At 52.7% G+C, this 22,682-nt stretch overlaps 5 protein-coding genes across 5 annotated transcripts; 3 read left to right on the top strand and 2 right to left on the bottom strand.

Moving 5' to 3' along the window:
- Positions 1–1,807: 1,807 nt before the first annotated feature.
- Triagg1_6205 (uncharacterized protein) lies at positions 1,808–5,358 on the top strand (the record flags this gene model as incomplete). Its single annotated transcript, XM_062900804.1, has 5 exons — positions 1,808–1,943; positions 2,014–2,298; positions 2,551–2,588; positions 2,665–5,192; positions 5,250–5,358. 5 exons carry the CDS (start codon positions 1,808–1,810, stop codon positions 5,356–5,358), a joined length of 3,096 nt encoding a protein of 1,031 aa, XP_062754751.1.
- A 1,936-nt stretch (positions 5,359–7,294) lies between these two features.
- On the top strand, positions 7,295–9,420 carry Triagg1_6204 (uncharacterized protein; the record flags this gene model as incomplete). The annotated part of the gene is made up of 4 exons (XM_062900803.1): positions 7,295–7,415; positions 7,493–7,589; positions 7,669–8,261; positions 8,336–9,420. 4 exons carry the CDS (start codon positions 7,295–7,297, stop codon positions 9,418–9,420), a joined length of 1,896 nt encoding a protein of 631 aa, XP_062754750.1.
- Positions 9,421–10,797: 1,377 nt separating this feature from the next.
- Positions 10,798–12,473, top strand: Triagg1_6203 (uncharacterized protein; the record flags this gene model as incomplete). The annotated part of the gene is made up of 3 exons (XM_062900802.1): positions 10,798–10,883; positions 11,375–11,662; positions 11,753–12,473. The coding sequence occupies 3 exons, from the start codon at positions 10,798–10,800 to the stop codon at positions 12,471–12,473; spliced, it is 1,095 nt and encodes a 364-aa protein (XP_062754749.1).
- Positions 12,474–13,852: 1,379 nt separating this feature from the next.
- On the bottom strand, positions 13,853–16,447 carry Triagg1_6202 (uncharacterized protein; the record flags this gene model as incomplete). Its single annotated transcript, XM_062900801.1, has 3 exons — positions 13,853–15,713; positions 15,774–16,268; positions 16,323–16,447. 3 exons carry the CDS (start codon positions 16,445–16,447, stop codon positions 13,853–13,855), a joined length of 2,481 nt encoding a protein of 826 aa, XP_062754748.1.
- A 3,385-nt stretch (positions 16,448–19,832) lies between these two features.
- On the bottom strand, positions 19,833–21,653 carry Triagg1_6201 (uncharacterized protein; the record flags this gene model as incomplete). The annotated part of the gene is made up of 3 exons (XM_062900800.1): positions 19,833–20,874; positions 20,938–21,080; positions 21,174–21,653. The coding sequence occupies 3 exons, from the start codon at positions 21,651–21,653 to the stop codon at positions 19,833–19,835; spliced, it is 1,665 nt and encodes a 554-aa protein (XP_062754747.1).
- Positions 21,654–22,682: the final 1,029 nt, after the last annotated feature.

Here is a 22,682-nt window from a genome sequence, read left to right as displayed (position 1 = left end):
TTTGGCTGGTGATCCTGATGCTGGAAGGCTGAGGAAGTGATCAGGGAAGAGGGGGGGTTATAATATGGGCCAGCACGAGGACGAGGTTGGAGATGGTGGTGCTTTGAAATTTTGGCGATAATTGTGCGTCTTGGTGGGGCTTGAAGTTGTGGCGCGGGGAGTCATTGGTGGCGTGGCCCAAAGGGGAAGAGTTGGGGGTGAGTAAGAGCTCAGCACGTGTGGATGTTGGCTTGATCCTCTTGATTGGCACCCGCCAGGAACTAACTGCAGTGGGTTTCATATACGTTGTACCGACTAGAAGAAACAGACTCATCAAGGCCTTAGTACCGCATTTAATTGGCATTCAACCCATGTGGCAGATGTATTTAATACTCTAGGACTACGATCTGTAACATAGATGAGGATGGTGGTTTGCTTCATGATGTGTTTTGGAGGAATTGCAAGTGAGTCATGCTCTACGTTGAGTCATCTTCAACATTGGAGTCAGACAAGGTAGCCCATTGACGCCTCTCTATTGCCATTTATTCCAGTAGAGGGCAAGCAACTACTATTAGAGATTAATCATATTGAATCAGCACTCACAGCAGCAAGCTGGACAAGCTGAAGTCTTTCTTCTGCCCGCCCTTTCTTTTCTTCCTTTGTCAACCCTCAGCCGAGGCCTCTCAAACGCTGTGCTAGTCGATAGCATGCAGTAAGATAGCATTGTATTCTTTCTATTTCATATGAGATTCAGACAAATTGCATCCGGCACATCACGTCAAGATTAGCAGAGAAGCAGAGAAGCAGAGGAAAGCGGTAAGCGTATCAAGCATACACTTCATACCTGCTCGAAGAGGCAGGCGGCTATTCTTGAATCAACGTACAATGCAGGCAAGCAACGTATCAGTTGGACAATTCGTTCCACAGATATCCTTGCATCTTCTACCCGCCGATGAATTGCTTTCCTCCATGGAATCTCACTCTACGCCATCGACACACCCACCGCCGATTTCCATCTGGGCCAGATCAGCATGCAAGATGCTACAGTATCCGATCTGGCCAGACCGCTCTCTCTGATAAGGAGAACAAACGCAATGTAATTACGAAATTGGAGCTGCCAAGACAGACCTGCTTGGTTGAAAGATTAAAAGTCCGCCATTTGGCCATGGATAGCGTTCTCAGCGTGAATTCGTGGTCCTGGTAGAGATAGATTCAGTCCAGTCCAAGCCTTTTTCGACGGGCTCGGATCCAATCCCCACATGGTAGGATTCGACACATTCGAGTAGTTGAGCCAGGTTGACGTTCTATAAATTTGTCCGGGTCGTCGCCACAAGTCGGCGAATTAGCCCAGCCAAGGCCGATTTCTGTCAGCTGCTGTCGAGTCTTTTTTCTTTTCTTTCTTCTCTCTTGTTATGGCGCTGTACTTTCTTGACATCTTTGAACAACCTACACAATCCGCTGTTTGTGGGCGTGCCACCAAAATCTCAGCCATCCAGTTGGGGCCCTTGATCCGTCGACGCAGGGACCAACGCCATAGCGTGTGATCATCTCGCTACTAGGCGCTATCGGAGGGAAAAAAAAAAAAAAAAAAAGCAAAGCGACAAGGCAGGACAGGACGCAAATACTGCGCTGCCTTCAAAACTGACAACCCGGTCGGATTCTGCAATTGCATCACATTCCGTACCCGGTGATTCTTACGTGCATGCTCACGAGGGCAAAAATCCTGGTTGAGCAAGCATTTCTCTCGGCACCCAAAGCTCCGATTATAGGATCTGGCTGCATGTGGTGAGAGACGCACGTACCGCAACCAACAGCTAATCAAATCACGATGGCGCCTCATCAACGCCTGCGCACGGCACGGCCTGTCTTCAGAGGCTCGATGCGCTGTATCACAGGCGAGGCTGCGAGTTCAGCGACCATCGCCCGCCGCTTGCCGCCTATTTCCGGCAGCCCCAGGGCCCCAGGTGCGGCGACTCTGAGCCCCTCAGCGGCTGCACAGTACTTTTGTCCACTAACCCTGGAGTGGTTCCGCAGACACTGTCGGCCATTTCTCTCCAGCATCGGTGACTATTCGGTCTTCTCTCTCTTCATTTTCTACCTCTTCGTCTCTGTCCTCGCCTCTCCTTTCCACCGGCACTGGCAGACTGCCCTCGCAACTTCAGCAGCAGCGATTGTTTGGGACGACAGCCGCCGCCATGGTTGCCACAAAGCTTGACGGCAACAGCATTGCCAAGGCCATTCGCGAACGGCTGGGCGCAGAAATTGCTGAGAAGCAGAAGAAGAACCCCCGCTATCACCCCAGCCTCAGAATCATCCAAGGTACGACCGACAATGCGAACGAGCGCTGTTTATGGGGAAGAAGCCAGGAAAAAGAAGAAAGAGAAACCCTTCTTTTCTCATTGATTCTCTATTCCATTTGCTTTGCGTGAAAAAGGAGCTAACTGACTTTTTTTTCCTCTCTTTCTAGTTGGCGATCGTTCCGATTCCAGTACGTCTGCTCCCCACCTCATCCTTATCGCTACCCATGTCCGTGTCGGCTCATCTTCGAACCGCGACTGACTCTTCTCGCAGCTACCTATGTGCGCATGAAGCTCAAGGCCGCCGAGGAGGTAAGACATATTGAACAATACCTTGAGAATCCAAGTTGCCAAAAGCAATGTTCTAGATCTAACATGCCGTCTCCAGGCCCGCATCGACTGCAAGCTGCTTCACTTCCCAGAGGATATTACCGAGATCGAGCTTCTCGACCAGATCCGTCGTCTTAACAACGACGATGCTGTCAACGGCATCCTCGTCCAGCTGCCTCTCCCCAAACACATCTCGGAGCCGAGCATCACCTCTGCCGTCGCTCACGAGAAAGACGTTGACGGCTTTGGAACCAACAACATTGGCGAGCTTGCCAAGCGCGGCGGCCAGCCCATCTTCACCCCCTGCACTCCCAAGGGTGTCATCACTCTGCTCAAGGAAGCTGGCGTTGAGCTTGCTGGCAAGAATGCCGTGGTTATTGGCCGCAGCAACATCGTCGGTGGCCCTGTTACGCAGCTCCTGAACCGAGCCAATGCCACCGTCACCATGTGCCACTCCGCGACGAGCGATCTCCCCGGCTACCTCAAGAACGCCGACGTCGTTGTCGTTGCCATTGGAGCTCCCAACTTTGTCAAGGGCGAGTGGTTGAAGCCCGGTGCTGTTGTCATAGATGTAGGAACCAACTACATTCCCGATGCCACACGCAAGTCTGGCCAGCGACTTGTAGGTGATGTCGAATTCGACTCCGCCGCCGAGGTCGCTTCCGTCATCACCCCCGTTCCAGGCGGCGTCGGCCCCATGACCGTTGCCATGCTGTTGGAGAACGTCGTCGAGGCTGCAAACAACTTTTTCGCGAACGAGAAGCTTAGGCAGACTGTGCCCCTCCCGCTTCACCTTCAGTCTCCCGTTCCGTCAGACATTGCCATCTCCCGTGCCCAAGCCCCCAAGCAGATTACCCGTGTCGCATCGGAAATTGGTATCGAGGCCCACGAGCTGGAGCCCTACGGAGCATACAAGGGCAAGGTCGACCTCGGCTTGCTCAAACGACTCGAGCACCGACAAAACGGCCGCTATGTCGTTGTCACTGGCATCACCCCAACACCTCTTGGTGAGGGCAAGTCCACCACCACCATGGGTCTGGCTCAGGCCCTCGGTGCTCACGTTGGCCGAATTTCTTTTGCCAACGTGCGACAGCCCAGCCAAGGACCGACATTCGGTATCAAGGGCGGTGCTGCCGGTGGAGGTTACAGCCAGGTCATCCCCATGGATGAGTTCAACATGCATCTCACAGGCGACATCCACGCCATCACCGCGGCGAACAACCTGTTGGCCGCCGCCATTGAGACGCGCATGTTCCACGAGAACACCCAGAAGGATGGCCCCCTGTACCGCCGCCTGGTACCTGCTAAGAACGGCGTGAGAAAGTTCCTTCCCGCTATGCTGGGCCGCCTCAAGAAGCTTGGTATCGACAAGACCAACCCCGATGAGCTGACTCCTGACGAAATCCGCCGCTTCGTCCGCCTGGATATCGACCCAGAGACGATCACCTGGAGGCGCGTTTTGGACGTCAACGATCGCCACCTTCGAGGCATCACTGTTGGCACCGCCCCCACAGAGAAGGGGCACTCTCGTGAGACGGGCTTTGACATCTCTGTTGCCAGTGAGTGTATGGCCATCCTGGCGCTCAGCACCGACCTCGCAGACATGCGCAGCCGCTTGGGCCGCATGGTCATTGGCACCTCTCGCGGCGGCGATCCCGTCACTTGCGACGACATTGGTGCTGGCGGTGCTCTTACCGCTCTGATGAAGGATGCCATCAAGCCCAACCTCATGCAGACGCTGGAGGGCACCCCCGTCTTCGTCCACGCTGGACCTTTTGCCAACATCAGCATTGGCCAGAGCTCCATCCTTGCCGATAGGCTGGCTTTGAAGCTTGCGGGCACTGAGCCCGATGAGGATCACAACGAGAAGGCGGGCTTCGTCGTCACCGAGGCCGGTTTCGACTTCACCATGGGTGGCGAGCGCTTCTTCAACATCAAGTGCCGCACTTCAGGCCTCGTGCCCGACGTTGTCGTCGTCGTCGCTACCATCCGTGCCCTCAAGGTGCACGGTGGCGGCCCCCCTATCGCTCCCGGCGCTGCCCTCGATGCCGTCTACAAGCAGGAGAATGTCGAAATCCTCCGAGCCGGCTGTGTCAACCTCAGGAAGCAGATTGCCAACGCCAAGTCTTTTGGCATTCCCGTTGTCGTTGCCATTAACAAGTTCGCTACCGACACCGAGGCTGAGATCGCCGTCCTTCGCGAAGAGGCTATTGCCGCTGGTGCCGAAGATGCCATCCTTGCTGACCACTGGGCCAAGGGCGGTCTAGGTGCAGTTGACCTGGCCAAGGGAGTCATTGCTGCCAGCGAAAAGCCCAAGGAGCTGAAGCTGACTTACGGCCTTGACGGCTCGATCGAGCAGCGCCTCGAGGCCATTGCTCAGAAGATGTACGGCGCTGCCAATGTCGAGTTCAGCGAGCTTGCTCAGAAGAAGATTGACACGTACACCAAGCAGGGCTACGGCAACCTGCCCATCTGCGTCGCCAAGACTCAGTACTCTCTGTCCCACGACCCTGACCTGAAGGGTGCGCCCACTGGCTTCACGGTGCCCATCCGAGACGTCCGCATGGCTGCCGGTGCAGGTTACCTGTAAGTTGATGTTGCCCAATATCCTTTCTGAAATGATTGTACTAATTCCTTTTCAAGGTATGCTCTGGCTGCGGATATCCAAACCATTCCCGGCCTTCCCACCGCCCCTGGCTACCTCAACGTCGACGTCGATCTTGAGACTGGCGAGATTGACGGTCTTTTCTAAATTCATCGTACACTTCTTTTTTCTTCTTCCTTTTTTCTTTCTTTTCTTTTGGCAATCAATGCAGGGATCAATGTTGGTGAAAACACATATATATATACCCAGAGACTCAACGTGGGGCACGAGAAGGATGTATGGAATATTGGATTTTATGACGGCTGGTGCATCTTCAACATATGGCGCAGGCATGCGAGGTACCGGGTTATGATTTGGATGAATGACCCGTTTAGAGTAAACAAGAGATGTTAGAGCATACAATAGAATTGCTTGGATAGCACCTTTTTCTGTTCCTTTCTTGTTGTTTTTAACCTCTAGCAATGCCCGAGGTGGGCGGTTGCAACGTATTTACGAAGTACTGTACAATCATGCACATGGCAGCTCACCACAAGCAGCCCCTGGACTAATAGCCGATGAGATTAAGTAAATATCTGTCCCTGCATTGGTGGATTTGTTAGAATAGATTGCACCCAGATTGCATCACAGGCGTCGTATCGACGAACAGGTGGGTAACAAAGAGGCAGCTAGTTGAGATTGAGCCGGTTGGATGAATTGATCCGGATTGGGATTCGGAGGAACTCTCGGCCGAACAGAGGGCAATGCTGTTGGAGAGCACAAAAGGAAACGAATAAGGTGAAATATCGATCCATGGACGCGACAAAGACAACGAGGAAGCGGGATTGCACTGGAATGTCGCGGAAGATTAAAACTGAGAGACGATGTTGATGGCTCATGAGGCTGAGACAGGCCGCTGCTCGTACGTGGACAGACAGAGGTGGTAAGGCTGAATTGGTGGCATGTGATGTAGGGAATACACGTATTACTAGCTGTAGACGTTGACATGGGTTGCACAAGATGCCAATATATGGGGTATTACGTCTTATGAACCGTGGGATGGGAGTTTGAAGGGTATGGTAATTAATGCAGGCGATCTGAGGATTCAGATGGGGGGATTTAATACTAAGGCATCCGATGGACATGGCTTCCTTTGTACCATGCGGGAAAAATAGCGGTAGCAAGAAACAAATCAAACGGATATCATACACAACACAATGAAACGCATCTCTTTGCTCTTGCTGCGGTTCGTCATGGCCCCTGGCAGTTATTTTCCTTGGGATGTTTTGCCCTTTTGCATCCATGACGGGGCGGCTTCCGCTAGCCCTACGGAATCCCGGTCTTTTTGGCCTCCCACGCGGGTGACAGCCTCCAGCATCGTTTTTTAGAACCTTGGTGGCCTGGCTTTGTCTCTGTCTGTGCGTGGTTTTTTTTTTTTTTTTTTTTTTTTTGGCATCCTTCCAATTGGCAATGCTTACAAACTTGCAAAACTAGGTAGAAGACAACGGCCAACGGAGTAAACGACAAACCCGGAGGAGCTGCAGTCTAGATCGCTACGATAAGAGAGGCAGCGACTCTGACTCTTCCCACCCACTACGGGGCTTCTAATACGGACGCCATGACTGCACGAGATTCGGATGCGGGGGGCCAGAAACATCCAAAAACACTTAGACTGACACGGGGCGGGCGACATTGAGGACCCCGTTCTGGAACATGTGCTGCGGCCGGCCCATCCCACACGCACCTACAGTAGATCTGACGTTAGTTGCCGTAGATATTTGTATATTTATACTACCCTGCCCTGCCCTGCCCCTTCGATGAACCACTAGCTTTCTCCTCTCTCTCGTCTCGTCTTGTTTATTCTCTTTTTCTTTCTTCTTCATCTCTCCTCTTTGCTTGGCCTTGCTCTCTCCTTTTACCTTCATGTTCGCTTCGTTCAGGGGCTCTGCTAGCGGCTCAGATTCAAGCCGGTGGTGAAACTTTTCGCCCCCCCTCCAGCCAGGACGGACACAGTTTTTTGGAATTCCCGATTAACCGTCTAGTTAGTAATCTCTGCATACAGCCTCGAGTTTCGTGGGGGGAATCGTTGCGTTGTAGTTCGACAGCCATGTCGCTGATTCCCATTGCGATTGCGGTGCTGGTCGCCTACGGCATCATCAATTGGGCCGTGAACCTGCGATATCACGTCAATGAGGCCAAGAGAAGTGGTCTGCCTTATGTTGTCACTCGTGCGTTTTCACCTAATTCTCGTTTTCGTGGAATATCTAGAACTCCCTGTGCTGACTTGGAATCGTTGGAATTAAAGCGTGCTCCCCGTTTTGGCTGCCTTGGCAGGTCTCACATAAGCTATGGGTGCCCATCATCAAGCTACTCCCCAAGTCGTGGTGGGATGGCTGGCTCGAGTACGGCTGAGTCTTCTCTAAATATAGGTTCAACTTATATTTAAAAAAAAAAAATCGACTAACAGCTGTCGTTTCTCAGGATCATGATCCCCAACTTTGCGTACCGGACTCGCCACGAGTGGTTCGACAAGCTCGGCGAGTCTTTCATCCTGGCTTCTCCCGGCAGGTTGGTGATGATGACGGACAATGCGGAAACCATCCGTACCATTACGCTCAAGCGGGAGCAGTTCCCCAAGTGGACCGCCGTCTACAGTATTCTGAGGCAGTTTGGCGAGAATGTGCTGACTACCGAGGGGAGCATCTGGCGCATGCATCGCAAGGTCACGTCTGCCTCCTTTAACGAGAGGAACGCTGCCTTGGTGTTCCGCGAAGCCATTGCTCAGACGCAGGGCATGTTGCGGATGTGGACGGGCCCTACGGGTACCCGAACGGAGCCGCTAAAATCGCTTCAGCGTGACACCATGAAGCTGGCTCTGAACATCATCAGCTATGTTGGATTCGGCATGCGTCTGCTGTGGCCCGGCGAGGCGCATCCTGCAGGGACGGATCCCAAGATTGTCAAGTACGGCTCTCACGAGCCTTCAGACGGGCACAAACTGAGTTTCACGGACACTATGGAGATTCTTCTGGAATACCTCTTGCTTCTTCTCATTGTTCCGCGATGGATTCTGAGTGAGTCTCGCTCCCCTAGTCTTGCATACATTTTTATGCGTACCGTGTGTGATGCTAACACAGCGTGACTGTAGAACTGATTCCCTCCGAGAAGGTCAAGAAAGCAGTGCTATCTTATGATGAGTACGTTGGTTACATGAATGAGCTCCTGGATGAAAAGATTGAAGACGCTCGCAAGGGAGAGCACGCGGAAGGCATGGATCTCATGGGCCAGCTTGCGAAATCGTGCTTTGGAACCGACAACAAGGACGCCACCTTGACGCGCGAGGAAATCATCGGCAATGCCTTTATCATGTTCGTGGCCGGCCACGAGACGACGGCCAACGCCATCCACTTCACCATCATCTTTCTCGCAACCCACCCCGAGGTGCAGCGCAAGTTGCAAAAGGACATTGACGACATCCTCGGAAACAAGGACCCCAAGGACTGGGACTACGACGGCTTGATCAACCCGATGACGGCCAGCATGATTGGCGCCGCCATGTACGAGACGTTGCGGTTGGTCCCCGCCGTGGCCGAGATTCCCAAGAAGATCTCGCCCGACGCCGACGAAAGCTTCGTTATGGACGGCACTCGGTACGTGATCCCCAAGGACACGGGCATCGCGTTGGTGACGGTGTCTACCCACGTGAACCCGCGCTACTGGCCAACGCGTCCCAGCAAGATTACGCCTGGCAAATCCAACATTCTCGATTACGACCCTTCGCGCTGGTTCCAGACCAAGGAGAAGCAGGACGGCCAGGGCAGCGAAGTCGTCGCGGGCGCCGATTCCGAAGACTTTGGCGGTTTCCAAGGCTCGGACATCAACGCACAGCTCTTCAAGCCCGAGCGCGGCTCCTACATTCCCTTTAGCGACGGAGCGCGGTCATGCCTGGGACGACGCATCGCCGTCGTGGAGATTATTGCGGCGCTGGCGGTCATTTTCCGAAGCTGCAGCATCGAGCTCGCCGTGGACGAGTGGGCGACGCAGGAACAGGTGGACGAGATGAGCCGGGACGAGAGGGCTCGGGTCTACAAGAAGGCTCAGGACAAGAGCCTGTGGACGGTGGGACAGGCATCGTCGAGGCTGACGCTGAACCTGCACGACGGTATGCATGTACCTGTGCGGATTGCGAAGAGGGGAGAGGAGAAGTTTGTGGACTGGGTGGATAAGGAGTGATTTCGCCATTGTGCAAAGAAGCGTTTGGTTATACTACCTACCTTGGGTATCCGTGTATTATGAGAACTCAGCTTACTACTTATTGTACCTTGAGGATGAGCATCTCCTCTCGAAAAGGGACACAAACACACACATGAAAAAAGAGAGAAAATCTAAATGATGATACACAAAAATAAAAAGACAGCCGAATTGACCTGCTCTGCCACCTGATTCTCATCTCACAAGAGGACAACGCAGCACCCCATCATCCCGTGTTTTTTTTGTTTTTTTTTACCTTGTCGTTGTGCCGGGCATCAAGTGCGGAGCAACCCTGCAGTGGCATTCTGCACTCTCAACGGCCCCATCCTCGATGCCACTCGCACTCTCCCCGAAATACAGGGGTGTCGATACAGCCCAGCCATGGTGTTTGCTCTGCTCTGCTCTGCTCGCCCGGATTCCCTCGAAACTCTCCCGCCGTTCCCAACCGCATCAAATCAATTCTGGCACAGCAAAAAGGCTAAAAACCCGCATCAGCGGCGCAAACGGCCCCATTCGTCGCCCATGCTTCAGCCACGCGCGCCGAAGCTTGGTTTCCCAAAGGTACCGCGCTGTTAGTGCAGTACCTCGGGCACGCAGCACTTAAGCGCCTGCCAGCGTGGCACCTCGCAAACGCAGCAACAAGCTCAGGCGACTTTTGTGCCCCGCCTTGCCCCCCGTTGAGCGTTTAGCCACAGCAAAAGCAGCAGCAAGTGGGCAAAGAGGAAAAACAATCGGGCCTAGTCCCGAACGGGACAACATAAACAAGACAAATAGCTCGCCTTTGGTCCCCTCCCCGCGCGAATCTACTTTTGTGAGCCGGAGCACCCCCCCCAGCAACGCAAAAAAAAAAAAAAAAAGAGAGAAGAGAGAAAACATTCAACAATCCCGCTTTTCTTTGCAATCGCCACGATAGCCAATACTAGGCCTACAAGTACTAGCCCTACGGTATCTTAAGAAACACAGGAAGCAAACAAAAGCGAAAAAGAGAAAAAGAAGCTGCAAGAAAAAAAAAAAAGCGTTGATTACTACGGAGACCAAAGAGCAACGGGAAAGCTTTGATCACATCAACCAATCAGTTAATTTAGTTTTTTTCTTCTTGGAACGCAACACACACACCGCAAGAATATCATTGGGCATCGAATCATTTCTCATCCTTCTTGATTCGACAACCTCTTTTTTTCTTTTCTATTTTTTTTTTTTATTTTATAGCTCGATTTTATCCCGTCTTTGTTAGGGCCGCCTTTTATTTTATTTTATTTTTTGGGCGACGGATATCATCGCTATCGCGCATCGCATCGCTATCGCGACATTCTCATTCTCCCTCTCTCTCACAACAACAAAACAAAGACAAAAGAAACCATGTCAACCGGGCCTACGAATAGCTGGCTGCGCGCCCAGCGCAAGAGCGACCTGGTGGAATTGGCGGACAGCGTCGGCTTCAAGAAGTATGTTGTTCTTTGCCCGTTCTTTTTCTCTTTTTTCCTCCTTCACTCCCGATGACCTTATCGCGACGCAATTAATCTATTTTTCTTTTTGCTGCATCGTGTCGCATTGCTCTCCCTTGCGTCATTGATTTGCTTGGCCTCTTTCTTTTCTCTTCCCCCTTTCCTTCTCATCGTGTGCACTTGCCGCCCTTCGTGAGCGGTGGCGCGCCGCGCGCATTTCATTGCTGCGGCAGGCGCGGTCGGAGAGAAACCGCGATGTCCAAGAGCACGCTCAATCCTTTTTGTGCCATTTCTCTCTCCGTCTTCATCTTCATCTTCATCTTCACCTTCATCTCCTTGATTTCATTTCCTTCTATCCGATTCCACCGCTGCCCGCTCCTCTCTGGCGCGTCGCCGCATTGCCCACCTCGCATTCTGTGCTCCAATGTGCTCCAACAAACAAACAAAACAAAACAAAAACCAGGCTAACATGGGCTCGCCCCGGCAACTAGCTACGATGGTCTCAAAAAGACGGAGCTCGAGTCCGCTCTTGACGAGTTCATTGCAGGCAACAGCGGCCGCCTTTCCTCCCGATCTGAATTGTCTAGCTACTTCGCCAGCCGGACCAAGGCGCTGGGCTCTCCCGTCAAGCGCGAGTCCAAGGAGCCCAAGGAATCCAAAGAGCCCAAGGAGTCCAAGGAGCCCAAGGAGTCCAAAGAGCCCATCAAGGAGGAGCTGGAGAAGGGCCTCAAGGCAGCCAAGCGGAGGGTCACCAAGACTGCCGAGGACCTGATTTCTGCGTACGTATTCTCGCCAATGTTCTCTGCCTCTGGATCTTAGGAGCCATTGCGCCCCAAGGTGTTTTCTCGTTTGTCTAACCCGCTCTCTAGAGATAGCGACGATGTCCGCGCCGCCTCGACTGCCCTCATCCAGACTCCTGCTCGCAGCCTGTCCCGCGTCGCCGCGCGCATTCCTCTTCCCGCCACGCCGGCCGACGTTGCCCAAGCCGTCGACCGCTCCACCCTGGCCGTGCGCCGCCACGTCTCGTCCCTTTACCAGGATAGCGGCATCGGCGAGGCTTCCAATGCTACCCGCGAGACTCTCAGCAACGTCAAGAGCATTCTCCTCGTTGTCTCTGCTTTCGAACTTTGGTACATCCGGCCGGAGATCCTAGCTAACCGCTATGCCTTTACTGTCCCCGCTCTTGGCTTCCTCGGCACGTCCGACTATCCTGTCTACTTGCCTGACATGTTCCTCCTGCTCACCGCGAGCTTCTGGTCCCCTGCTCTGACCTGGGCCTTCACCAGCTTCATCCTGCCCAGCCTGTTTGGTTATTTCTTCAATCTTAGCTCCACCAACAGCTCCAGCGGACCCAAGACTCGCTCTCGTGCTCAGGCTCCCGAGACTGTTGTCGATCCCTTGACCTTCAGCATCGTCAAGGCACTCGTTTCGTTTGTTGTCTATGGCCAGGGCGTCACTTTCGGCGGCCTCCTTTCCGAAGCAGCCATCGAACGGCTCAACGAAGCTGTCTACGGAGGCTACAAGGGCATGGTGACCGGAACCGCCATTACTGGCTTGCTTAGCATTTACGATGCGGTGCTGAAGAAATAATCGAGCAAAGAGGAAAAGTTTTGTTGTTGAGGAATGAGAACTTCCGAAACTCGACCAATACCTTACTCTTATTCTCATCCGCATGAAAAACTTGCTATGACTGCCACTACAACTACAGTTTAGTGTGGCAAAGGAAACGGAGGGAAAGCGGCGTTTAGGTGTCGATGGCGTCAAAGCGCGGCTCTCCATTGTCGTCTTTTTTTTCCTCGTCTTGATTATTCTTGGTTCTGATTTCGCATTGAATTTCTTCGATACCATGCCCTTATTTTCGGTCTTGAAATATTACCAGTTCGAAATGCCAATAAGCATAATTGGGTATGAAGTTGGCCTTGTTGTCTCTTGGGTGCGACGAAGGCTACCTCTTTGCCGTCTTCTTTTATCGGGTTTGTTTCCCTATCTTTTATTTTTCTCAAGTCTTCTTGGAAGAAGAATATCTCGCAGCTCTATGGAGTATGTGTTCATTGGGTAGCACCGTCTTTTAGGGCTGCTGAGGGTCGTTTCATCTCACTCTCCAGAGTAGAGGGGATGAATCGGCATCTACTATTCATCATTCGGAAGGGGCAATTCAAACGACAAGTGTTCAGTTTGCTCGCCTAGCGCTCTCGTCGCGGCGTATTTAACGGGGTTTGAAAATTGCGTTGGGTGCAGACAAGGTGAAATCAACTATCGTGGGGTTTTTGCAAGGGAGAACGGGAAAGTTTTGCGGGATCTCATTTTATGCTTTGGGTCGGGTTGGCAGCTTTGATGCTGATGGGAAGGAAATAGGATTAGTACGGCGAGAGATGAGCTAGGCTATGAGTGAAATGAAATGCTTTTTTTTTATTAATCGGAGATGCTTGGAGGCTATTCAGATGTCATGTACCACATTTCTATCAAAGGAAGTTTAAGTGTAGTTTCTATCGTGTACACATCAAGAGAAGGTGTGATTGTACCATGTCATATTCAAAAATTGCTATAATACCCCATGTTCTATGACTCCCAAATGTTTGTACGTGATTGATTCCCTTCATGTCGGCTAAATTCCACATTTCTAATTCTTTCAAAACACACCACTTTGTCGAGGCGATTTTCTAGACAAAAGCCAACTTTGATCCATCTCTTTCTCACGCAGCGAGCCCCCCACGAGAGCGTAGAAGCCAACGCTGTGAAAACAAAACCCCTCGACTTTTTTCGGGTTGTAATTACTGTCCAAAGGCACATCTATGTATGTATATATATAAAAAAAAGAGAGAGAGAGACAGATACCACCCCAAATATAATAAAAAGAAACGAAAATATGTCAGAAGCAAAAAAACGCCGTTCCTGTATGCATCCGTTGGTTCGAAAATGAGCGCGCCAAAAACCTCCTTTTGTGACCCGTTTCATGGGACTCTCTCTCGTCATTTCTTCTCACCAGGGGCTTCAAACTTGATTGGGTGCACGAGGAAGCTCCTCAGGCACATGCGTCCGCTGCTCTTGTCGCTCTCCTCTGCTCGTTTCCCGCCGAGGATCTTGCCTCCACCCTTGCGGTGGCCGTCCTTTCCTCTGGTGTCTCGCTGAGCGTATCCCAGCCATCGCCGCCAGAGAAGGCCGGCGAATTCACTGTTAAAATACCACGTAGCGCCTTTGTGGTTGTGCTCGTTGCGCAGGTCGAACGGGCTTCCCACGGCCGAGGTCGAGTGGTCGCGTCCGCCGTTGAAGACCTTGTCGACTGCACTGCCTAGGGGATCCCAGGCCCGATCCAAGTATACGGGGTGAGGCGCATATACGGCTTTGAAGCCATGGTGAAACGCCACACTGGGAGGGAACATTTCAGAGAACATGGTGTGGTGGTGGCGCCACACCTCTTCGTGCATCGCCAGCAAAAGACGACGGCTCAGTCGAGATGCCGTAATGATGGCGCATCGTCTTGGCGGAGTCTTGCCATAGGCCGTCGCATCGTTTGCGAAAACCCAGGCAGAGCCATGCACGTCGAAAATCGGGTTCAGGGTGATGAGATCTGCTGCCTCGCCGACACCACACTCCGGGTCCTCTGGATCGTCGACACATGAGCTGGGCATGGCAGACTCTCCTTGCTGCTCGAAGCGTAGCTGCTTTCCTTCGTCAAATTTAACGGGGCCAAAGACACCAGGTTTGCCAGAGTCCTTGGTGTATTGTTCGACGGCGGCTGTGAAGTTTTCCCAGGTGCCGTGATGCGATGGGATATAGTAGCGCTCGTTTCGTTCCCATAGCAGTTTACGCGGCTGCTTGTCCGCCCAGCTGCCCAGGCGATCAAATAATTCGTACCAGTTGCCCAAATACCGCATATCCATCTCCCAGTTCCAGAAATGCTCATACTCTGGGTGCTGCAGGGCAAACACTTGAAGGGGCAGATGAGCGCTGCGGAACACGCCGTGAACGCCCCTCATGGAAGGGTTGTTGATGGGAGGCTTGCTGATGGGGTCTTCGAATTTGCCGGGATAGAAGAGCTCCATTTGTGCTTCGCTCCACAACGTCACCAGCCCGTGAAACTCGGGGGGTACGTTGGAGTCAAGCAGTTGCTGGACCGATGTGTCGTCGGACCAAATTGGCAAGTTATTGTCCTTGACGTGCAGCAGAAAGTGGACGTGGTACTCTCCTCCAGATTTGAGAGCCAGCTCGTTGATCATGGCCCGGAAGTTCAGCACCACCAGTTGCGTCCACGGAAAGCCAGTGTACAGGCGGATGACGACGGCAATCCGACCCTTCTTTCCCTCACTGAGCTTGAGCTTATCGGTGTCCAGGTCTGGCTCTGCGAATCGGTGTTTGTTGGCGGTAGCACATCGGTCCTGCACCTCGGCCCAGTCAATTTCGCCGTAGTTGATTTGACCAGTCTTTTCCCAGACAACTTCGCTGCCCGAACTCTCTGTATCAATGCCAACGTCCGAGCCGCCGTCAACCAATTTATAACCCAAGCCATAGGGCCCATAGCGGCCAAATCGATCAAAGCACACGTCGTCTCGAATGCCAAAAATGGAGTGGGAGCCAATGGATGGGTCGGGCATGTATTGCGGGACTCCCTCATAGGCGTATAGGCTAGGCGCCGGAATCGTATTGTTCTTATCAAGGTAGCAAACCTCGGCAGTCGAGTCGGAAGAGTAGGGATTGTATAGCTTGGGTGTCGGGACGTCTTGATTCAAAGGAGGCTCGCCGAGAGGAGCTTGGTGATCGGGGTTGGGATACTCGGGAGTGTGCTCAGATTTGGCCACCAGAGCCTTGAGACCATGGAAGTAGCCATTTAAACTAGAAGAAAGGCCATGTCAGCAGCCCGAACTTCTTGCAGGATACAAATTAGCGACTTACGGTGAGAATTTGAGCCAGGGCATCTTTTTCAGGTCCTCATCCCACTTCTTCTGTGCCTCTGCGTCCTCTTCCGCGCTCAGCTCATCTTTGTCGTCGACGGGTACCTGCTTCTGCTGGCCGTCCTTGCCTTTGTCTTGCTCCGTTGTCTTGTCGCTGTCCTTGTTGCCACCCTCTTCAGTGTTTTTCTCTTCGTCTGCTGGTTTCTTGTCTTGACTAGATTCTGTCTTGCCCCCGTCCGTCTTCTCCTCGGGTTTCGCTTCACCCTTTTCCTTGGCCTCCTTTTCTTTGGCCTCCTTCTCTTTGGCCTCCTTGTCCTTGGCCTCCTTATCCACAATCACCAAGACAGGGCCGCCATCTTCGTTACCAATTATTGTAGGTTGCGCTGGAGCAACCTTCCCTGTTGAAGGCGTTGTGCTAGGTTGTGCGAATCGCGAACCCGCATCCGCTACAATGCCGTCGCCGGTTTTGAATAGGGCAAACGACACAATGATCATGCTGATAACGGTCCATATCAGAATTCTCCGATATAACCCCCGTCCAAAGACTGACTGCCCCCGAGCTGCTTTCTTCTCCAAGAGGCTTTCCGCGTATGGTAGTAAAGGGTCATTTCGATTCGTTGAGGCATCAGAGCTGGAGCGGCTGCTGAAGCTGAGAAGGGAAGCCGTGCGCTCCATGGCGGCTGGAGCGTGGCAGGGTGACGAACACCCTCGACTGTGTGTTTCGTAGGCGGCGTAATCGCAAGGAAGATGTAGTTGTCGTTGGTCTTCTACTTCGGCTTACTCTTCTTGTTCTTCCCACGGGAGAGTAACCGGACCGCCGCAATGAATGAGAAGCAAAAGATCCTCTTGGAAATGCCAAGGCGAAACCGAGTAAAGTGCCCCTCCCGTCAGCAAATGGTGGCGATTACCTTTGTCTCGGTCGAAATGGAAGCAAGAGGGCTAGATGTGCAAGAGAAGAAATCGGTGGAGAGCCGGCAATCGAGGAGAAAAGAGACGTGAGAATTATGAATGGGGGAGATGAGGCCGGAATAAGACTGATAAGAGAGGGGAGGGCTTTGTGCAAGATGCAGGACGCAACAATGCCCAGAGCTTTGGGTTTGGGTTGAGATGTTGTAATAACCATAAACCTTGTACAGGAGTCTACTAAGTCAGAACAACGACGTCCAAGGGTCCCCCAAAAGGGACACGCCAAGTGGGAACTGACAGGAGCCTCTGGACTCAGCTGGACAGCCCATGCGCGCGCAAAGAGCGATCGACAGGCAGCGGAAAGGACAAGGGCAGGGCAGATGGCTGGTAGAGAGGAGCGCAGACTCTCGACTTTGAAATCATGGAGTTGAACAGTTGGGTTGAACCGAGGCGAGTTGAGGCTTCAGGCGATGGATGCGCTGAGCAGATGGAACTTTTTTTGCTGGGCCTCTAGCGATCCGTTACTGGACAGTACGCAGTTGAGTCCACTAAACCTTAGGTACCTAGACACTAGAAGGCTGCCCGCACTGAACACTAAACTGCCCGCCCATCAAAGGATGAACCCAGCCAGGCTCTTCCAATGTTCTCTTTGCTCTCCCGGCTTCCATCACCCCCCAAAGCACTGACAGCGCAAACCCTATTTTGGGATCAAACACACCAGACTTGACATCCCTGCCAAAGAACTAAATCCGAGCAAATCCTCCTGGCTGGCGAATCGCCGCGCGAGTGCGTGCGAATATGTGAGACGATGGAGCCGCATCCCCCATTCGAGTACAGACGCGCGCATCCGCACTGACGCACACACACTCTCTCGACTCTCTCTGTCTCCAGCATCGACGACGCAACTAATGCACTGTCCATGCTAATGCTCACCACACGAGGGACTACGGAGTGCTGGAGATAATATTGAGCAATGATTGCAAGTGCCGCTAGCAGTATTACGGAGCAAGGCCATGGCCTCGCCTACAACCGCCTGCCGGGGGCCTTTTCCAAGGCTTCATTCGCCTTATCAGCTGGGCCCGGTCCAACGGTGAATGAACTGAACCCCCCCAGCAAGACAGCCGCGCCGCTTGGGATTGGATCAGCCACATGCCATGGCCCCTGCTGGTTGCTTCTACAGTACTGAACCGCCAAGTTGCTTTCTGGCAGAGCGTCAACAAGATAAAGAAGCTGTCCAAAACAGAGTTCAACCACCGTGGCGCTCGTCTGACACGGCCAAAGGCACGACGCAAGCAGCGTCAAGGGCCGTGATAGCCTCCATCACAGCAGCATGGCGCATTTCCTCGAAGCCACCCAGCTTAGGGCCTCACTAGCCCATCCCAATAACCTCATTAGCGCTGGTTACCTGTCTTGGGCCAATCAGCGCCGCACCAGCCTCAGCCGGAATCCCGTACGGCTGGCCCGACTGTGCCGCCCAAGGAATCCCCATGCTGCGACTGCGAGCTTCGATTGTTGGCATTCTGGCCTGTTGATCAACCATTGCGTCATCTTGATGTCGCGGGAGACGTCTACTGTAACAGCCGAGACGACGGACGAACAAAGAGAGCCATTCGGGACAACGCCAAGCGATTTGAACCATCATCTTCGAGAGTTACTCTGGGGGGGGGGGGATTCAACTCTGCTGAGTAAGTCCATTGCTCTTACGCCTCGCTCATGGTCGGGAAGATCGGTCTTTTTCGCAGCTAATGGTGGAATCTCCTCTGTCGCTAGAAGAGAGAGAAGAAAAAAAAGCAGCGACGCAGCGGCGTGGGTCCTTGCCGTCCAACCATCCCGCCGAACAACATGAAACACGCGTCGACGACAGGGGTGGGATAGGCGTGCACACGCTCGAGGCTCCCGAAATCCGGTTTCGTTTCGTCGTGGCCTATCAATCACCAGATAGGCTGGGCTGGGCTTGCGTGATATCTCCATCGAATGGAGGATCTTGAAATCCAACACACACACACACACACACACACACACACGCACGTCTTCCATCCCAAACTCCAGCTCAACGGCTTCGTGATACCTACTGTTACTGTCCTAGGGGGTTCAAAGCGTCGGTTCAGCCGTGAGCTTCTCCTTTTCCAGACCGGGGTTCACAATATTTCATCAAAATATTACCGAGCAGCAGAATTGCCATTCCACTAGGTATTGCCTTGTGGTGGAGCTCCGATGTCCATTGTCATCTCGTTCGCTCAAGCCCCCGTGGAGGCATTCTTGGCCTAAGTCATAAAAGTGGCCCGTCTGCAGCAGAGGGTGACAAGAGTCGGCCGCCAAGACTCGACTACGGATTGAATACCCGTCCAGCAATCTGCCAACGGTCGCCATGTCTTCGCTAAGCCCCTTCCAAGCTTCCAGGCTGGCTTCCCATTCGATAGGCCGGGCTGCCTGGACGTGAGGCTTCCTCTGGATGCCGCTCACCCCCATGCATGTCTTGGACACAAAGGGATGGTCGCAACCAACTCAGCCGCTGCCGAGTACGACTCGCTACATCTGGCGCCGATATCTGAGACAATCACAAGGTAAGACATCTCATACGAGGTGGATTACAGCATAATGACAAGAGGAGAGAGGCGCTTGCTCGGGTTAAAAATAGAACCTGCGTTCGGGGATTTTACGGAGCAACATGCAAAGTGCTCCTCGTCAGATATACGAGGTGTGCTTTGTGCTTATTGTACGCGAAGCGTGTAAACTCTGTATCCTGCATGGAGTGGAGGCTCTGCTATTCCACATACCCAACAACGACGACGATGCTCAAACCTACGAACCACAACAGGTAGCAGCTCCGATACTGCACGATTGATGTAGAGGCGGCATCATGAAGCAAGATATGTCTCTCTCCCTCTTCTGGATTTAGTGAATCGCCTTTACCATGTGAAAAGGGTGATTCTTTAAATCATCAATTCGTGGACTCTATTCATTATCATGACCATATAGCCTATTTTTTAGCCTCGAGAGTATCGCCGCCCTCTATGTTGCATGCGAGCATCATATTCCAGCTCACCTCATCGCACTACCCCTTATATCGGGAATAAATGTTGCTGTGTACTTATACTCATCGCTCATCCATCAGCATCTAAAAGATCTATGCTCTAATCGCCAGCACATCTCATCAAACAGTTTCTTTTGGCTTCTCACCCTCGACGGCCTTTTCCTCTTGTTGTTGACTGTCGTCCACGTCCGTCACTTCGTCGGCCTCATCATTGGCTGGGCCTTTCTTTTTAGCATCGATATTTTCTCTCCATTCCTTGCCCCATCGAATGGTGGCCATGACTCCGATGGTCGAGAGAATCACTAAACCAGTTGATATCGTCTCGAACCAGCCAACACCAATGCCCTCCACGGCTGGAAGGACCACGGCTGTCGCCACGCATCCTGCCAGGTACCTGACAAAGTAGTTTGCTGCCGTCACCTCTGCGCCGCGTCCGGGCATCACGTCCAAGCAGTACGTGTTGAGAGAGGGGAAGCAAAAGAGCTGGCCGACGCCTTGCAGGAAGAGCATGATTACCGGAACCGGAATGCCACCCACGGCCCTGTCAACCGCCCATCCGTACACCAGGATACAGCTCGGCATGAGAATTGCCATGAACGGCACTGCGGACCGTAGACGATCTTCTGGGATGCGTACGCCGTTGCGTTTCTTGATCCATTTCATGACCGTTCTGTCTGCCCATCTTCCCCCCATGAATGTCCCCAGGAGGTAGCCGCTGCCAGGGGCTAGATAGAAGAGCCCCGACACCAACGGCGACTCCAGGTGAAACCGCGGGTTCAATACGTAAGGAATCGGCGTGAGCAAGCTGTACATGTTCCAGACGAGTGCTGAGCTGGCAAATGCCACCAACACCTGGTTCCAGTATCTGAACAGGCGCATCACTCGAATCGGATTCGTCATGTGAAGGATAGCTATGACCTTTTCTTTCCTGGAGCGGTCTTGCAAGTCGTCAATTGCTTTGCGGTGGATGGTTTCCGGCACAAGAAAGAAGACGCCCAGAGCTCCCGTGCCAGCCAATGCCGTCTGCAGCCAGAATATGGACCTCCACGTCGTGTAAGTCACCAAGATGCCACCTATACAGGGGCCGACGGCAGGGCCGATTAGCGTTCCAGACATGAACCATCCGAGAGCTGTTGCTCGCTCCGTAGGGCGATATATATCGCTAATACGCAAGTTGGCCATCGTCAGCTACCTACTGCAAATACCGATGTATTGGTGAACGTACCCGATGCAAGCTGCTCCCAGTAAAATAAAGGCAGTTCCTTCAAAAGCAGAGAGAGCTCTGAAGATGAAGAAGGATGCCAGATTTGGGGCAAGAGCAGTAGCTATGCTCAGCAGGAAAAACAACACCGTAGTTAACTGTGTCATCTATATAAAATCAGCATGTGAACTACGCCGTCCCTGTCATTCTTCAAAGGACGATGGGACACGCAAAGGGAAACAAGAAATAGCCAAACTTACCGGTCTCCTGCCAAACACCTGGCTCATGGGCCCCCATACCACCGGCGATATACCCATCAGCGCCATGTACGCGGCATTGCTCACGTTGATGATGGACCCGGTCGTGTGATATGTCTCTGCCACCTGGGGGACAGCAGCCAGAACACTCGTGCTTGACAGCGGCGCCAGAAAAGCGCAAAACGATAGGATTGTCACGATGACATGCTTGCGGTGCGGCGACACGCGGTCGTAGACTTCATCTCCTGCTTCTTCGTGGGGTCCAGACGGCGGCGGTGTCGGCGGCGGTACCGACGATGGGCCTAATACGTCTGGGCCAGACACGTGAGATGGTGATCGATACACGACGTCCAATGGCCTTGTCGGCTCGGTTATCCTCTCGAAGGGTTGCTTATAAGTCAATGGCGGCTGTGGCAGCTCGGAGATGCCGTTACTCTCGGGAGAGGCTGTCGGTATAGCCTGTTTCTCTTCGGTGGACGTCATGGTTGCGGATCGGGATGTATTCGATTCACACTAACACCAAGACAAGGAACTCCCCTCTATCGAGAAGCCAAAGAAACGTCTTTTTAGCACATCAAGGCAACGAGGCAGCGTGCAAAAACGTCACAGGCTGCCATGAGAAACGCAGAGAATGTTTTTTTTCTTCCAAGGTAAAAGTCGTTGATTCTGCACCTAAACAAAAAAAAAATTCCTCGTACAGTAAAGCAGGATTTCTCATTACAGAATGGAAAATATCACAACAGGTCGATATACCAAATCTAGACTAAGAAGCCAAACTTCAGATAACTAGGAGAAGGGAGGGTGATTACTGGTAAAATATATCAATTCACACATCACGATATGTTCGTCCAAGGAAATCTAGTAACCGAAGCAAGAAGCCTATATGCGGGCTTCTCCACTCCGGTCATCGTTATCGGACGAAGCTCCTCCCGGGAAGCGGAGCCGCAGCCGGACAACTTTACAAGCCTCGGCAGAGGGGCGTAACTTTTCACATTGAAGCCCTTTTCTTTTTACGAAAGCCCGCCATCGGCCCGCCTTTGGGTCCTTCGATGGTACACCCCCTTTTCTGGTGCAGTGGCCGATGATAAAACATGCAAGTTGATGCAGTCATTATGCTGCGAGAACCGGAGGAAGAGCGCACTCGTAATGGTTACTTGATCGATATCTAGAGAATGGCTTGTTCTGTCCTCCGGCAACGGCCGTGCTTCGGCGCTCCAAAGAGGCTGGGGGCCGAATGGGCTTTCGGTGTGAAAGCCATGTAACTACCTTAATCATCTAACGGGCCAAAAAGCTCACATTGTTGTGGCTACAAATGCAAGGGGCCTTTCTTCAGGATCCGGTGATTTTCGTCCAAGTTGCGGGAACTAATGCATACGCATGACGAATTCGTTTCCTATCAACAAAGTGGTTCCATTCACGATAACAAAAGGGCTCCAGCAATCCAATTGCGATGCAGAGCAAACAGCCGTTTTGTTGTGCCGTACCCATCGGCCAAGATCCGTACTAAGGCAA

Source organism: Trichoderma aggressivum, assembly GCF_033847375.1.
Source record: "Trichoderma aggressivum f. europaeum strain CBS 100526 chromosome Unknown scaffold_024, whole genome shotgun sequence".
Classification (NCBI taxonomy): Eukaryota; Fungi; Ascomycota; class Sordariomycetes; order Hypocreales; family Hypocreaceae; genus Trichoderma; species Trichoderma aggressivum.
Note: the sequence above shows the minus strand (reverse complement) of the source record. Positions and strands in the feature narration are given on the sequence as shown.